The sequence below is a fragment of the Lynx canadensis genome, chromosome C1 (assembly GCF_007474595.2).
Source record: "Lynx canadensis isolate LIC74 chromosome C1, mLynCan4.pri.v2, whole genome shotgun sequence".
NCBI classification, from domain to species: domain Eukaryota; kingdom Metazoa; phylum Chordata; class Mammalia; order Carnivora; family Felidae; genus Lynx; species Lynx canadensis.
The window spans coordinates 19,413,955-19,431,837 of NC_044310.1; the positions used below are offsets into that span (position 1 = coordinate 19,413,955).

Genomic DNA, 17,883 nt, shown 5'->3' on the forward strand with positions numbered 1-17,883 from the left:
TATTCCTTGTCCCCTTACTCAGTTTTTTCCTGGTGAAAGTAACAGGTATGTTTCCTAATATTACTGTCTTGTTGTTTGCTTGCAGTCCATTTCCTTGGCACATTAGTTCTGTGACCCTGTAATCTTTTTCAGAGTAGTACTTGAAAGTTGGAAATAATGTAGAAATGTGAACCTTTTGCAGCGGAGCTAATCAGAGAGTTGTCTCCCAAGACCAATCAAGAGCTAAAGGAAACATAAATCGAATCTAAAGGAAAAGTGAAAAGTCACAGTTAGATACAAACAAGGGAGAAGTGAAAGGCAAAATATAAAATAGAGGATTTCAGTGTGTACCCACTTGAGAGTGCTTACTGTGCTGGAGTGAAACCTGAGAGTTACTAAGAATAACTTCACATATCCAGGCAGTCAGGTCTGGTGCGTGGGAGAGAGAATAGAATCCTGATTCAGATGCTGTACTCCCTGTCCTGGATACAGAGCAGCACTATCCACTGTACCTTTTTCTTTGGATAGTTTAGATTCATTGCTTACCTTTGCTGGGAAGCTTTTGGAGGCCACAGAGGATTCTGGCAGCCCTCCCTTGGAAAGAATATTTTTATTGGATCGGATTATAGCTTGAGAGTTCCCCAACTCCCAGAAGAGTAAGACCTAATCCATTTCCCTTAAGTAAGTGATTTTTTTTTTTAAGTTCAGTTTTAAGCTTTGTTTGTTGACTGGCAAGATTTTTTATTCATATACAAAGGACAGAGTGTAAATTAAAAGTAAAGCTAATGTTGCCTTTGGTTGGTTTACCTTGTGAATGGCATTTGAGATCCTAGAATACATACTTCTAAGTTAGGCTGCCTTGTCTTTCTGCCTGATACTTGTGATAATAGTGTCCACTCTGCCTGGTCTCAGGACAGAGAATGTCTGGTGTGGCAGCCATACTCAAAAAAGTATGCTCCTTCAGTTTTGACTTACGGAAAACTATTCTCTTTGCAGATTTTTGTAGCTCAAGTAGCAGCCCTCCTTTCCAGCCCATCAAAAGCCACATAACCATTCCAACAGCCCATGTGATACCTTCTACTTTGGGGACCTCTCCTGCCAAGCCAAATTCTATACCTTCTGGACCCTCTTCCTCCAAACTCCCTTTATCAGGGCTGGCTGAAGGTGTGGGGATGACAAGAAATGGAGACCTTGGTGCAATGAAACGTTCTCCAGGCCTATCTAGAGATTTCATGTATCTCTGTGGTGCTACCGGAGAAAATGGAATTGAGCAGTCCTGGTTTCCAGCAGTGGGCCATGAAAGAGAAGAAGAGGTGAGGAAGTTTGATATTCCCAGTATGGAGTCTACCCTTAATCAGTCGGCGGTGATGGAGACATTTTATTCAGATCCCCACTACCAAGTCCACTTCCACAACCCAAGAGCCGACACAAACAAGGAGTTATACAAAGTGTTGCCTGAGACCAAGAAGGCACCGGGCAGTGGGGTGGTATGTGAGCGGAACGGACCTCACCCTAACAGCAGTGGAGTGCTCCCTTTGGGACTCCAGCCTGCTCCTGGCTTCTCCAAGCCTATACCCTCTCAGGTATGGCAGCCGAACCCTGACCCTTGGCATCCCCGTGAGCGATCTTGTGAGCTCAGCACGTGTCGACAGCAGCTGGAGTTGATCCGTTTACAGATGGAGCAAATGCAGGTAGAGACCCCTTTCCTTGGATTTCACAGGTTCTGTGCAGATCTTAGAACTATATAGGTTTTGTCCTATAAATTTCGATTCTAAAGAAAACATTTGTAAGAAAAAGAGAAGATGTTTGTAGATAGGAAGTGAAGGCTTGTGAATGCCATGTTGGTGGTCTAATTGAACACCAGATAGGTCCTCCAGAGTAGAGGGTTACAGCAGAAGACCCCAAAAAGTATAACATTAACAGTGATCATGTACTACATACTGTGTACCAGTCACTAGGGCAGGGACTTTCACATACAGAATCTTATTTAAATCTTGTAGCACTTTGATGAGGTAAATGTAAAGATTTTACCAAGTTCTTAGAATAAGTAATCTGTCCAGAGTCACAAAGCTGGTAAGTGGCAGAGCTAGGATTTAAAACCCATCTCTAAACTCCTGTTTTCCTTCTATTATATCAATTTTGTGTTTAAAAAGATAAAAAAAAGGCCTTGTACTGCTTAAGAGTAGAAAGGAAAGGAAAGAAGCAGGATACATTCTCCTTTCCTGGTTGGTGAGGACATCTTAGCTCCTGGTTTGCCTCTCTTGCCAGATAATGAAAGATAAGTGACCTTTTCTTAGAACCTAGAGCCTTTCTGAGCAGGGAGTGTCCAGTTGGCAGAAGTCTCCCTGGCAGGTTCTTTCCAGTCATGCATCAGAGCTAAAATTATTTCATAAACACTGGGCCTTCTCAGGCTGAGCCAAAGTGAACCTTGACTAGAGACCCAGCTGGGTACTCCTCAGGTGTTTTCAGGTGCTTGTGGGTCAAGGTCAAGCCTCTCTGGGCCTGCTTGTCTTCCAGCTTCAGAATGGAGCCGTCTGCCACCATCCCGCTGCTTTTGCTCCTCCACTGCCCACATTAGAACCAGCACAATGGATCAGCATCTTGAACAGTAATGAACACCTTCTGAAGGAAAAGGAGCTCCTCATTGACAAGTAAGAGGGCAAGGGGTGCCCTAAGATCAGCCTCTGCTCTCCCAGCCCCCATTGATGGCACCTAATGAGGTCTTCCCAAGGATAGCACATCCCCCTCTGTTTGGGTCTACACCTTGCCTCTTGGTAGAGCTAGGTTGATAAGCACCGAGTCCTTTATCTGACTAATGTGATAGGCCAATTGTGTGTCCTCAGGGGCTCTGGAAGTGCCTGTAGGGGGCAGCCAGTTCTTTGCAGCTGATCTTTCCTTATTTCCCAAGTCAGTTTTTATTTTCTCTTCTTCCTTCAGTAAAACAATACTGCCCATAATGCAAGGCCTTTGTTTTATATACTATGAATTGTACTCAACTAAGGAAGGTGGGGGCTCATATTGCAAGTAGGTTAGTGTCAGGACCCTGGACCTCATTCTGCTGGCTTTTGCAGGCAAAGGAAGCACATTTCTCAGCTGGAGCAGAAAGTACGAGAGAGTGAACTACAAGTCCACAGTGCCCTTTTGGGCCGCCCTGCCCCCTTCGGGGATGTCTGCTTGCTGAGGCTGCAGGTAAGCATTGGCAGCCAGAATGGTATTCTGATTGTCATAACTCAGTATCTTCCCTTTGCTTCGTACTGTTAGGTATCCAGAAGATAGAAAAGGGATCAAGTGATGTAAAATGTCCTTGCCCTCAAAGCAAGGACAAAGCAAAGCCCTCAAAGAGTAGACATCCTAATTATAAAGCATCCCCTGTTCTGCCTTTGTGGGGGCAGAAAAGATTTAAGGGTAAAATCAGGTATGCCTTGGTGTCAGGACATACTTGGGAGAAGAGGAAGGCAGAGCAAGGTACATAGTAAGGTTCTAGAGTTGGGTGATGTTCTAAGTCTTAATCTCCCAGCCTTTAGCCAAATGGAGGGGGAGGCAGAGGTAACGGGATTTACAGCCATTCTCATTTTTATTCTTCCATGTCTAGAAGCAGCTAAAGGAAGCCATGTTTTCACTAATGGCAATGGCTCCTAAAAAAAAATCTTGCTTTGTTGACTAAGCTGCTTCTGCAATATGAGCTTTTGAGTGATGGGTATTAGGCAGATTATAGTACTGGCTTTGCCACCTAGTGGACCTATTAAGATTGTGTTCTATGTTATGGCATCAGAATGTTAGAGTGAGAAGGGCCCTTATATAAAATCTAGTTCAGTCCTCTAATTTGCTGATGAAAATATTGAGGCTCAAGAAAGAGGAAGAATTTTTGCCTAAGGTCATGTAGAAAATAGAGGAGGACCAGGCCTTGAGCACAGGTCTTCTGAGATCTTATCCTGTGTTCCTTCCATTTTACTACTAGCACCTCAGGCGTTGCTTTAAGGCAGTGATTCTGAAATTTGAGTGTGCATCAGAATCACCTGGAGGGCTTGTTAAGACACAGATTATTGGGCCCTATCCCCAGAGTTTCTGATTTGGTGGGCTGGGAGTTGGGCTCAAGAATTTGTATCTCTGACAAATTCCCAGGTGATGCTGAAGATGTTAGTCCTAGAACCACACAGTGAGAAGCACTACTTAAAGAAATTCTTAGAGAAAGATGATATTTGACCACAAAGAATACTGAGGATAAGTAAAGTACATGGGGCTGTAAGGGTAAGGAACAGTCACATATCAAGAATCTTTATGCAGGAATTGCAGCGAGAGAACACTTTCTTACGTGCGCAGTTTGCACAGAAGACAGAAGCCCTAAGCAAAGAAAAGATGGAGCTTGAAAAGAAACTCTCTGCTTCAGAAGTTGAAATCCAGCTCATCAGAGAATCACTCAAAGTGGCATTGCAGAAGCACTCAGAGGAGGGGAAGAAACAGGAAGAAAGGGTGAGCTAAGGAGCTGGTAGCTCTCTAATTCACAAAGGAGTTGGCAGTCAGCCCTCTCCTGTCAAACCCTAAGCTGTTTCTGGCCCCCATTCTTGGAACTAGGAGGAGCCAACTGGGTGAGATCTTACACTGACTTTTCATGCAGGACTGGTCTACTGGAAATGACACCTCTCCTTTTTGCTTATCTCCACAAAAGTACCACAGACAAAGTCCCTCACTACCCCAGGTCGTGATAGGCCCCCAGCTGGCTTGGGTAGAAAACCAGCCTGGGCAGTCATACCAGATGGTACTGTTGCAAGTGTTTAAACACCTGTGGTAAATTTATATCATTCAGCCTGGTTTTTCCTTATTCTGCCTAAAAAGTAGAGAAGAATTCCATGTGTGCAGCCAGTTTGGGAATTTTTACATTTGTGCTAGTGCTCTTAGAATTGCCTTAGAGTGGGGCGCCTGGGTGCCTGGCTCAGTTCGTTAAGCATCCAGCTCTTGATTTCAGCTCAGGTCATGATCTCATGGTTCATGAGATCAAGCCCTGTGTTGTTGGGCTCTGTGCTGACAGCACAGAGCCAACTTGGGATTCATCCTCCCCCTCCCCCTCCCCCTTCCCCTCCCTCCTCCCCCCCTCCCATCCCCTCCCCTCCCCTCCTTGTGTTCTCTCTGTGTCTCAAAATAAATAAACATTAAAAAACAAAACAAAGAATTGCCTTAGGCCAAGATTGGTCATCATAGAAGGAGACAATTTAAACTCTTTGCTTCTGTTCACAGCTTGCTCTAATGCAGATGTTCTTGGGGGACCAGTTTAATAATGTTTAGTTCTGGACCACTTGCATCAAAATCAACCAGATCAGTGCTTCTTAAACTTTAATGCGCCTAAGAATCACTGGGTGATCTTGTTTAAAATACAGATCCAGGGGCGCCTGGGTGGCTCAGTTGGTTGAGCGTCTGACTTCAGCTCAGGTCATGATCTCCCAGTCTGTGGGTTCGAGCCTCACTTCGGGCTCTGTGCTGACAGCTTGCTCAGAGCCTGGAGACTGCTTCTGATTCTGTGTCTCCCTCTCTCTCTGTCCCTCCCCCGCTCATGAGCGCGCTCTCTCTCTCTCTCTCTCTCTCAAAAATAAATAAACATTAAAATTTAAAAAAATAAAAATAAAATAAAATACAGATCCAGATTTAGTAATTCTGGGGTGGGGTGTGCCTAGGATCTTGCATTTTTAACAAGTTCCCAGGAGATGTTGGTGCCACTGGTATAGCAAGGACTTAGAGGCTTGTTAAAAAAAACTTTTAATCAAAATACGTGTATCCAAGTTGAAATAATAAAATACCAATATGTTTATAATAAATATTAGTAGCTCTGTGCCCAGCTCCACTCCACAAAGATTTCTACCCTTAACTCTTCTTTTCTCTATATTTCTGAGTATATTCCTGAGATTTTTGCTCGTTTTGTCTCATGGATGCAATATCTTCTCTCTCTGATAATACTGATTATAATTTTGGCATGTCTACATCTGCTTATAGTATTGTTTCTGGTTTTTTTCAGAACCTTTTATTTTGTTTTGGTGTCTTTCATGTCAGAGGCTTAGTGATCCTTGAATGAATGGGCACTTCTGTTTAAGAATGAAGTATTTAAAAACTGGATAGAAGCTCTAGCTTCGTGATAGTTGACTGGTGGAGTTCACTATAGGATGATCAGACTTGGACTACCTTCTCTCTCGAGGACCCTCAAATATTAGTATCTGAGTATCTTACCTCACTCTCTCCAGAAAAGAATCTTCAGCCTCCTGCCTAGTTGTGAGGCTAGGGACAGGAATGCTTTTGGCTTTTAGGATCTCAATACTGAGAAGGAGATTAGGCTTAGAGTCCCACAGTTCTCTATATAGATTTTTACTTATACTTCCTTGCAACCCAGCGCTGCACGCTCTGCTGTGACTGATATTCTTGAGTCTGGAATCTCTCTGATTTCTCTGGAGGATAAATCTGCAGTCTCCTATTGGGGAAACTTAGGGTGAAAATGGTATCCAGCTAACCTGTATATAGACTTCCAATGAGTGCCCTATTTTTCAGATCTATGGCTGATACCTGCCTCAGATGTACCTGGTGCTTTGAGTTGAGAAGTACTGGGAGGGTGTGAAGGGCACATTGTTCTCCAAATTGTCTGTAATGCCCACTATGGTTATAACTCTTTGAGTAATTTATCCCCTGTCCACTTTCATCTTCTGTAAACACGTTGAAATCTCTCATGTACTTTTATCTCTTCCTCTGTTAGCTTTTTAAAATTAGTACTCTAATTTCCTTCCTGTCATTTGAGAGATGTTTTAGAAGAAGAGATAAAGGTCTTTGGGTAATCCATCATTTTTTTAAATTCAGAGTTGGTTATCAGCATTTTCAATAAGTTTCCCAGCTGAGTCTGATGCATATTAAAATGTGAGACTCACTGGTTTAGAGCTTGAAAGGGTAGAGATTATACCTGGGATAAAGCCTTTGGCTGATTTTCAGGGATCCACTCTTAGTACTTTCTTACCTTTGGATTAAATTAGGTCTGTGTCTCCTTTTGACATCAGTAGATATGCCTTACTTTTTCTCTACTTTCTCTAGCATCCTTTTTTCATAAGCCAAAGAAAAAACCATAATAGTGGAGAAAAAGTGTACATTCAGCAAATCTTGGTTGAGTGCCCACTTTGTGCCAAGCACTGAGCTATGGCTTTTATGTGTGGGGGCTATAATAATAAGCAAAATGGACACAGCTCCTCCTTTCAAGAAGTTTACAGTCTCATTAGCCCTTCCAGATGATTGCTTAGCTTTAAATCACATGTTCTGTTCAGGGAAGAAAGCATTTATTTCACTGGAACAGACCAGACCACTATGAATAACAAAGATGCTCATATTGTTTGGCAAATCCTAAGAGTATAGAAGTTTTTTCCCAGAACCCCAGGACAAAAACCAGATGGATTCTTTATTACAGGCATACCTTGTTTTATTGTGCTTCCCTTTATCGTGTGTCTCAAATACTGCATTTTTTACAAATTGAAGATTTGTGGCAACCCTGCCTTGATAAAAATCTTTTGGTGCCATTTTCCAACAGCATTTGCTTATTTCATGTCTCTGTGTTATATTTTGGTAATTCTTGCAGTATTTCAAACTTTCTCATTATGATTATGTTTGTTTTAGTGACCTGTGATCTGTGATTAAGACTTGCTGAAAGCTCAGATGATGATCAGCATATTTTAGCAATAAAGTATATATTTTTTTTTTTTTTTAAACGTTTATTTATTTTTGGGACAGAGAGAGACAGAGCATGAACGGGGGAGGGGCAGAGAGAGAGGGAGACACAGAATCGGAAACAGGCTCCAGGCTCTGAGCAGTCAGCACAGAGCCCGACGCGGGGCTCGAACTCACGGACCGCGAGATCGTGACCTGGCTGAAGTCGGACGCTTAACCGACTGCGCCACCCAGGCGCCCCAATAAAGTATATTTTAATTAAGACATGTACATTGTTTTTTAGACACAATGCTATTGCACACCTCATAGACTACAGTGTAGTGTAAACATAACTTTTATGTGAACTAGGAAACCAAAAAATTCACTTGACATGTTTTATTGTGATACTCACTTTATTGCAGTGGTCTGGAACCAAACCTGCAGTGTCACCCAGGTATGCCTGTATGTAGAAGTGCTACCAGTTTTTAAAAACTCCCCAAGGAGCCCTTCTTCCCTACCCTTGATTGGAACGTTCAGGTGTGTTAACTCTGCGGTTTATGCCCTAATTTCAAATGGCAAAATTTGAACAGCTCCCTGTCTTCATTGTAGTAGAACGACATTTACAGCTCTAAGGGCAGAGACAATGATCATTTCAGAAAAAAAGGTGATGTTCAAAGTCCTAGAGGAGTCAGTGGAGACAGATTCTTGACTTCTTTCCTTAGGTCAAGGGTCGTGATAAACATATCAATAATTTGAAAAAGAAATGTCAGAAGGAATCAGAGCAGAACCGGGAGAAGCAGCAGCGTATTGAGACCTTGGAGCGTTACCTGGCTGACCTGCCCACCCTGGAAGATCATCAGAAGCAGAGCCAGCAGGTAGCAGCAATGTCTGGGCATACCTGGGGCTAGCAAGGAGTGGCCAAGCAGGGGGACTTCCTCAGCCTCTGCTGTATGCAGTTACCCTGTGGCTTCCTAAAGGAAAAACCCAAAGGAGTCAAGTCCAGACGCACATCTGTCCAATTTGCAATTGGACTGCACATTTTTTTGAGATACGCAGTATTCCTTGGCTTATTGACCGTAAGTATGGGATCCTGTCTCTCAGCTTAAGGATTCTGAATTGAAGAGTACAGAGCTGCAGGAGAGAGTAACCGAGCTGGAGAGTTTGCTGGAGGAAACCCAGGCAGCCTGCAGAGAGAAGGAGGGTCAACTGGAAAGCCTGAGACAGAGAGGAGCAGAATTCTCCAGTAGACATAGGTAAATAAATACCCTTGTGTAGTTGAAGAAAGGAGTGGAGAGTTAGGTCTATCCTACTTACTACTTGTGTGACTTAGAGCAAATCACTTTACTTTTCTGAGCTTCGTTTCTTTGGAATATGAGTAATAGGATAGCTGTTTATGGGCAAGGAATAGGTCTTTGAGATGGAGAGTGGAGGGTGTAGTAGTGCAGTGGGGGTTTGTCATTATATCCTTTGGAAGGTCCAACCCAGTGCCTGGCATAATAATAATAATAATAATAATAATAATAATGGATAGTAATCCTTGAGTATGTATGTGTTGAGCGAAGGGAACTACTTTATATACTGGGAAATTAGTTAACTGTATATTTGCAAAAGCAGATCCTGATGTTAAGGGTGGAGGGTGGGGGGTGATCTACATGTTGAACCTTGTAAGCTAAAGGCTACTAGGAACATCTGTTTCTCTTCAGCCCTAGGGATTGTTCTCGATTGACACAACAGGTTCTAAGAACAAAACAAGATGCCATAATGTACTCTCAGGGTATTTTGAGAGCCTCTTCCATATCAGTTGCAGTTTCTGAAAATGTGATGGCTGTGTTTCGACAGCCTCTTGGACCAAATCCAGTTTCTAATGGGATGGATTGGATTTCTCATCCCAAATTCAACCATAGTGACCCTGTTGTTTGTCTCAGCAGATGAGCCATAATGAAAGTGATTGTGGGGATCCATTGGAGGAGACCTTCGGTTGGAGTCAGAAGAGAGGTTGGGGTCAAAGTTGACCCTGCCCCAGACTATGTGTGCCAAGAAAAAAAGATTTTGTTTTCCAAAATTTCTACAGTATACATGTATGACTTTTATAATCTAAATACATGTGATGAGTGTTTATTTTTAAATATCAAAAGAAATATAAAAGAGCATTGGGCAGGTAGAGAATTGGTGGAAGAGTGGATAGATGCTGGCCTCTAGGGAAGAGAACTAACATACGCTAGGCAACTTGTGTGTGGTACACCCTATGTTACAACAGACCTAACACGTTATCCCCAGATATGGCTTGGAAGGGCCTGAGTGTCTTACCCCAAACGTACAATAAATAATAGAATCAGGAGTCAAAGCCACATCTGCCTGACTTCAAAATTCTTAAAGAGGCCACTGTCTTTCAGCCTGCAAGATAAGCAGTGTGTGGAGGAGGCCAGTGGAGAAGGTCCAGCCCAACAGGGAGAAGGTCCAAAAGTGGAAATGGAGTCCTGGCAGAAAGAATGTGATTCCCTCCGAAAGGTGACTGAGTGTGTCCAGGCTGTAATAGAGGGCAGGCTGAGAAGGAAGAGAAGATTGTGTACTGGGAAGGAACCATGAATTTCTGGCCCTGGGCCACCTAAGATGCATTACCCAGAACTTTCCTCTCTTTTCTGAGAAGTCACCCCTGCATAATAAGTTTGCATTTTAGATATTTATTCTTAACAACAGGCAAGCAGAATTAGGAGAGGATATGCTTTTGAACATCCAAACTAGATGCTCCAAAATGGTACATTGATGCTTGGTGCACTTCATTCATGGCTTAGGCCCCACACAGAACCTCTTGCATTGGGCAGAGTTCTAACTGGCAAAGTGGCCCTAATTTAGCAGAGAAGAAAGTCCAAACCTATTAGTGAGACTGATAGGTAGGTTAAAAAAAAAAAAAAAAGACCCAGAGGGGCACCTGGGTGGTTCAGTTATTTAAGTGTCCGACTCTTGATCTCAGTTCAGGTCATGATCTTTTAGCTCATCAGATTGAGCCCTGCTTGTGCTCTGTGCTGACAGCACAGAGCCTGCTTGGGATTCTCTCTCTATCCCCCCCGCTCTCTGCCCCTCCCCTACTTGCTCTCTCAAAATAAATAAATATACCCCAGAAATGGTTCAGAGAATACCTGAGGTCTCAAAGGACAGGAAATGGCCTATTCGTGGTCTCTCCTTGAACAGCCTTGTGACCAAAGCTATAAATAATAGCATTCATCACAGCTCTGGATAGGCCAGACTTCATTAAACTGAATTTTTGGTCCTGTCCTCTACTAAAGAACTAAAATGTACACTGGTTATATATAAAGTTTATTCTACTGGCCCACAGTTATCCGAGTGAATTCCCCACTTCCTCCCAGTAGTGGTCATAGTCCACATTACATTCCTGTTTAAACCTCTTTGTGAGTAGAGTACAGAAGTGTGAAGCTAGCTAGCTAGGATAGGGAATCTGGGTTTTTTTCTGTAAGTAGAGCTAAATTGCTTTCACCCTGGTTTCACTATTGATTGGCTATAGCCACAGTGGCACTAATAGACCATAGATCCTGATGTAGCCTCTTGCCCTCTGACCTTACCATCAGCCTGTGCTTATAGCCTTCCTTGATAACTTTGCCTTTCAGATTGTGGAGAAGCAACAACAGAAGATGGATCAGCTGCGTTCACAAGTACAGGTGAGCTGGTGTCCTTATGACACGACGAGCAGGACTTGATGGAATCTCTAGAATTCGGCCAACTCTATATTCTGTGTCATACAATTTGCTCAGTGTTAGGAGTATAGCAAGAATGAGACCCAATCAGTGCTTTTAGCCTACAATCTTGTGGGGAAGAGGTTTTAGCACAGTATTATGAGAACAATGTCCTTGCTGCTTTGGGGGAGCATAGAAGAGTCAGTGAGAGCAGGGCAGGTTAAGGAAGGGTTTCTGGAGATCATGAGCCTGGAACAAGGAGGAAAAGTTAGCTAGGCAAAGAAGAGCTGAATACTTTGGTTTTAGAATTCCAGATAGAAGGAATAGCACACGGAGCGCTTGGGTGGCTCGTTCGGTTAAGAGTCCAACTTAATTTTGGCTCAGGTCATGATCTCACAGTTCGTGGGCTCAATCCCTACATCGGGCTCCATACTGACAGTGCGAATAGAATGTAATTTAGGTGTGAGGTAGTCAGATTTGCAACTCAGGCTTGAGTGTGGAAAGATTGGCACTTGGAGAGAAACAAGGCTGGAGGCTGGTGGATTATTGCAGAAATCCTGGTGAGAGATGATGAAGGAACCTGGCAGCATAGCAAGGAGAAGAAGCTGTGAGGGACAGATTCAAGTGAATTTTAGGAAGTGGAATTAAGAGGAATCCGTGACTGACAAGATGTAGGGGGTTAGAGAATAAGGAAAAACTAAAGACAACTCCTGGTTTCTATTTTGGGCCAGAGTAGGGAGGTGTCCTTAATTGGGTTCTCCAAAAAACCCTAGGTAAAGCAGGTGCACTCAGGTTCTCTTTGGACTCCAAAAGAGGTTTTCTCATCAAAACTGTGAAATGCACTCACTCTGAGAGCAGCTCAAAGCTGCAGTCCTGCCTTTGCCATCATGTAGGTTGGGCTACGTCTGTCTAGTTCCCCTATTTCAAGTCCTATAAGAAGATAGTCAAGCCTAGTGAGTGTTTATATCCATTTAAAATCTCAGGTTCCCGGGGCGCCTGGGTGGCACAGTCGGTTAAGCGTCCGACTTCAGCCAGGTCACGATCTCGCGGTCCGTGAGTTCGAGCCCCGCATCGGGCTCTGGGCTGATGGCTCAGAGCCTGGAGCCTGTTTCCGATTCTGTGTCTCCCTCTCTCTCTGCCCCTCCCCCGTTCATGCTCTGTATCTCTCTGTCCCAAAAATAAATAAACGTTGAAAAAAAAAAATTTTAAATCTCAGGTTCCTAGTAGAGCTTTTAATGTGTTTCAGATACATACTCTGAAACCCTCAGCTCTCAAAAAGGTTGAAAAAGCCCAACTTTTTTAAAATATATATATATTTTTTAAATATTTTATTTATATTTAAGAGAGAGTGCGTGAGTGGGAGAGGGACAGAGAGATGGAGAGATAATCTGAAGCAGGTGCCAGGCTCTGAGTTGTCAGCACAGAGCCCAATGCAGGGTTCAAACTCACGAGCTGCAAGATCATGACCTGAGCCAAAGTAAGATGCTCAACCAACTGAGCCACCCAGGCGCCCCAAAAAAGCCCCACCTTTTACATTTACCCATGATGAAACTTCTCAGGCAAATTAAAATATCAGATGAATTTGCTGGAATCAAGTAGATTGAAAACTGTCACCTTGGGTATTTCATGGTGATGAGATGTTCTCCTTTGGCAGTTTTTTATTAATACAAAATGGGAAAATTCAGAAAATTTTTAAATACTTTATTCAAATAAGTTTCAAAATTGGGGGAGGGGAGTTGGAATGAATAGAATGAGGCAAAAAATAACAAACATAAATACCTCCCTCTCCCTGACCCTGACCATCCCTACACACACACTCTCTCTCTCTCTCCCTCCCTCTCCCCCTCTCCCTCCTAACTAGATTAGGTGACTGTGGGAGCACTCCTACCCCTTATCTCTGTCAGAAGCATTTAATACACAGTATTCTCAAGGGCTTTGGCTGTGGGCTCCTCAAAGACTGGTATTGTTTGGTATTCTTTTCAGTATCCTCAGTGCCTGTCACAGTGTTCAGTAAGTACTGAACTCAACTGAATAGGCATTTCTTGCCCTCAAGAAAGTTATGGAGAGGGGGGGGAACCATGTGCACTGCCAACAAGTGTACTCATGAGCCATGATGGAAGTATGAGTAGCAGGGCGAGAGTAGGATTAATAGAATCTGATTTGCGGATTAAGGAAGGCTCAGGTGGGCCTTGAAGGTTTCCTGGGTTATAGAGCAGAAGAGTAGCCTAGACAAAGGGGAAGGAGAGTGAGCAAGTTTGGAGCTGGAGCCTTTGGGAATGAAGGCTGTGCAGTCATTTGATGTGGCTGGAGTAGAGGCTGTGTGGAAGGTGAAAAGAGATGCGGCTAGAAAAGTAGGTAAGGGCCAGACTAGTCTGGAATGCCCTGCTGAGGAGCTGACCTCTAATTGGTCAGCAACTATAGGAGGGTTTCAAAGGGAAGTAGCAGATCAGGGCTTTTCTAAGATAATCTCTAAGCCGTGTATGGGTGGGGTGGGGCTTTACTATATAGTCCAGGCCAGAGGTGACATGGTCTAAACCAGATTTGTTACTCCTCATATGCAATCCTACCACTCCTTGCCCTGGGATTCAGAGCCTAGAGCAGGAGGTGGCTCAGGAAGAAGGAGCAAGCCAGGCCCTGAAAGAGGAGGCCCAGCGGAGGGAGACAGCCCTGCAGCAGCTTCGCACAGCCGTGAAAGAGGTGAGCAGCAGCATCTGGGCCTCGTGGTACTGCCTCCACAAGCCTGATTTCTCAGTGTACCTTCCCCATCCCTACTCCCACAAGAGCCCTCATGTTTGAGAGGTCCCTGCTGAACAACTGTTTTTGACAGAAGAATGGAAAGGGACGCCGCATCATCCTTTCTGTTAAAGGTCGTAATCCCATCTTAGGCCATATTTACCCAGGAATGTGTTTTGGATGCAAGAAGTCAGTCTCTCTCCCTTTGTTTTCCTTTAGCCACAGGTTTGTGGGGTTGGGGAGGAAGGGTTCAAGAAGACTGAGAGCTCGGTGGTCCTCATGGAGTATACAGAGCTGTCAGCAAGGGGTGACCAAGTTCACTGACCTAGGAAGGAGTCTCTCAGAGCTGGGATTGTCACATGGCCCAGTGTACGTGAAAGGCTGGGACTGGAGGAAGAACTCTATTAAGTGTTTTTAAAACAGAATAGAGGGAGGGAGGGGAAAATGGGTTAAGCTGTTCAGGGAGAGAGAGAGAAGGAGACACAGACATACATGAATAGCTGGTCTTTGTAGAAAAGCCTGATTCTACTGAGGTGAAGGTGTAAAAATGCAAGCAGGGCACATTCCAGTGCTGTGTCCTCCAGGTTCCTAGCTCCCTCAGGCCCCCACCCAGTGGCCACTAGCTGTATTGTTGTCTTTCTTGCCCCCTTTATTCCTCTGACACACTCTGATCAGGCTGGCTGGTGGCCACTTTTGTCAGGGTGGCAGGGAGAGATTGAAACCAGTGTCTCCTCAGATTTCACAGTTCACGTTAAGCCTCCTCTAATAGCCTGGTTAACAGAGTTGGCTGAGGGACTGCCTTCAGATAGAGTTCCGAGGGGCGGGAGTATCTTCTCTGGTTCCTGAACAGAAACCTGGAGGCTGATGACTCAGAGTCTGCTGGGGAAGACTCCAGTACTGGAACCCTATGGGCCTGACCTACCTGCAGGAGAACTTAGGCCCAGTTTTGGGAATAGGGGGAGTGCTAAGCCTGTTGGTAGTGGTGGGGAGGGGTCGATATCCCCTGTGACTCGTGTATTCACGTACATGTATAAATAGTCTGCCCTTCCCTGGGCTTGGGTTAATGTGTTTGCCCATCTGTCGGCTCAGCTTTCAGTACAGAACCAGGACCTGATCGAGAAGAATCTGACACTCCAGGAACACCTGCGTCAAGCCCAACCAGGGTCTCCATCTTCACCAGATACAGCCCAGCTGGCATTTGAACTGCACCAGGAGTTGGCCAGTTGCCTTCAAGATCTGCAGGCTGTCTGTAGCATTGTGACCCAGAGGGCCCAGGGCCATGACCCCAATCTCTCCCTGCTCCTGGGCATTCACTGTGAGTCCTCAGGCCAGTCTGGGACACAGGAGAGAGTGGCTTTCATTCTTCTGTCACCCCCATCCAATTTTCCCATCCTTTGTGTGATCAAGGCTCTATAGACCTGGTCACTGCCCCTGGGAGTTTATGTGTTTTGCAAAGTAGATACTCAGTAAATCTGTTTTGGAAGCAGTCATCCTTATGGGTACTTGAATGCGGGACAAACAGAAAATGGCCCTTAGCAAGTTTTCAGCCCACTATCCCCATCTGCTTTTTTAAAAACATGTGTTTTAAGACCATGGGTCTCAAAGTACTGCGTATCCATACCACCCCCTCCATTGAAAGCATGTCCTAACTGACTCACTAACATTCTCTTGAAATGCTCTTCTCCCCAGCTGCACAGCACCCAGGGATTCAACTAGATTTGCAGAAGCCAGATGTGATCAGGAGGAAACTAGAAGAGGTTCAACAGCTGCGCCGTGACATCGAGGACTTAAGGACCACCATGTCAGACAGATATGCCCAGGATATGGGAGAAAACTGTGTCACTCAGTGAGGAATGCTGGGGGTGGCATAGACTCCGTTCCCCCAGGGAAGATCTGGTCTGCTGAGAGCCCAGTCTTGCAGGTCCTGCCCTGACAATCTCTTGCCTCCTATTTGCTGCTATTCCCAGAGAGAAGGGATGGAGGGGGGTAAGAACCTGCATCTGGGGCCAAGGGCTGATTAAGGAACTGTGCCTGCCCTGCCCCACACTGGCTTTGCCTTGTTGGATTGCATTTGTCCTGTCATACTGATTTACCCTTTGAGGGTGAGTTACTAATTAACTTTTGCAGGTTAACTGATAAGTCCTCACAGACTGTTCCCAGCCCCAGGCTGATGTCAAAGGTAAACAGGCTGCTCACTTCCCTTTTCCGTCCTCTGGATGGATCCACGTTCATTCCCACTCCATACTTTGGTCCTGCTGATGTCCACTGGAAAGGCTGAGTACCAGTCACAGTGGCCATGTGAGAATTCTCAGACCAGTCGGCTAGCCTGCCTGGGATCTAAGTTGGCTTTCGGGGTATTCTTTGGCCTGGTCCCACTGCTGCTTCCTCAGGACTCTTGTTCTCACAGATGCCTCAGGGTGATCTGTTTATTAGCAAAGCACCCACTAGAATTGGCCTAGGGATTGTATCCAGGTCTCCTTAATCTGAGCTGTCATGCCATTTTACAGGATACCCCATTCTCCAGCTGCTCTGTCCCATGGGGCCCTGGCCATGTGGTTAGCACAGCTCCCTTCTCCTTTGTTCTCAGGCCATCCAGGTAGCCCCCTTGTAAACTCTTCTCTATGGTTCTGGGTTTGGGCAGGATTTTCCCTCATATTGCCACAGGGCAACTGTCAAGTTACTCACCTCCTCCTCCTGGGGCTGAGGCCAGAGCCCAGTCCTGATTTGTGCCTCTCTTTTGTTTAGGGGCAGGGTCCTTTCCCTTTATTGCTCTGGGGCCCCTTTGAAAGTTCTGAGTACCCGGTATAGCTTGGCTCTAAGTTCTAGCTTTCCGTATTTGCTGGGTTTTGTTTCTCTGGGGCCTTTGGGGACCCTGTGCTTTTTATTTTCTCTTGCCTTCTCATGTATGGAGCATCTCAGAACACAATTGTTTGTATCCGGTTGTTGGGCTGGCCCCAGGCCTCCTCTAGATCTGGAGCCAGGCCAAGCCAAGGCTTTGTAAGGGTATGGAGGAGCACTGAGCAGTTCAGAAGCCAGCCACTGAGTTTGTTGCTAAGCTTTGAGCTGTCAGAGAAGCATCCTGGACCTCATTCTTGGGTCTGAATGAGACTCGTTAAGTGTTTTTACAATTTTGTGTCTTATTTATGGAGTGATGTATCCCTTCCATTCAGAGCAGCCCCACCCAGCCATCCCCTCAGCCTCTGGGCTCCTTCCTGCCTCCTAAAAGCAGAGCTGCCTGGTTGGTCTCCACCCTGTGTTGGGAGCCCAGCCACCATGCTCACGGGTATTTTTCCTCAAAGTTTATAAGCAGTTATTTATATGAATCCTTGTTATGTCAACTGGTTTGTATTGCCTATTTTGATTACAAAATAAAATGTTTAACAAACTCCTCAGTTTTCTATCACCATTATCACCATCCCTTACTCCACCCCTCATTTTGCCTTATTGGAACCAAGGCCCGGGTGTTTAGCCGAGTTCCCCAGACAGCAGCAAGGAGGGACCTTTGGCAGGTCCAGCCTCTCATCTGTGTTTCTACCACTTCCGCTCCTCTGGTGTTCTCTATGGGGACAAATAAGATCTCTTCTGACACTACTTTCTATTGGGTGAAGCTGCCCTGAGTCATTGAGCAAGTCTGTCGTTGGAAAGAGTTTCAGTAAGTCTCTGAGAGGAAGTCTGCTTCTAGGTTGCTGTGAGGAAGTGGCTTCCCTGGAGCCAGGCAGGGCCCTGTTTGCCTCACGGAGCTAAGGTGGTCTTTCTGGGCTGCTATTTGAGCCCTGGGGTGGGGTGGGGGGCCTGTGAGGGCAGTCCTGGCCAACCCCAG

At 45.1% G+C, this 17,883-nt stretch overlaps 1 protein-coding gene across 4 annotated transcripts in view; it reads left to right on the plus strand.

Moving 5' to 3' along the window:
• The window catches only part of CEP85 (centrosomal protein 85), a 36,450-nt gene extending 19,001 nt beyond the window's left edge, over window positions 1–17,449 (plus strand). For 2 of the 4 annotated variants that reach the window (XM_032594222.1, XM_030323822.2), the window contains exons 4-14: window positions 976–1,670; window positions 2,497–2,630; window positions 3,051–3,168; window positions 4,264–4,449; window positions 8,364–8,516; window positions 8,743–8,894; window positions 10,035–10,149; window positions 11,265–11,315; window positions 13,920–14,027; window positions 15,153–15,378; window positions 15,753–17,449. In XM_032594222.1, coding sequence (XP_032450113.1) covers window positions 976–1,670; window positions 2,497–2,630; window positions 3,051–3,168; window positions 4,264–4,449; window positions 8,364–8,516; window positions 8,743–8,894; window positions 10,035–10,149; window positions 11,265–11,315; window positions 13,920–14,027; window positions 15,153–15,378; window positions 15,753–15,913 — 2,099 coding nt within the window. In that variant the 3' untranslated portion in view covers window positions 15,914–17,449. The other 2 variants (XM_030323824.1, XM_030323823.1) reach the window with 2 other exon arrangements.
• The last annotated feature ends 434 nt before the right edge of the window (window positions 17,450–17,883 follow it).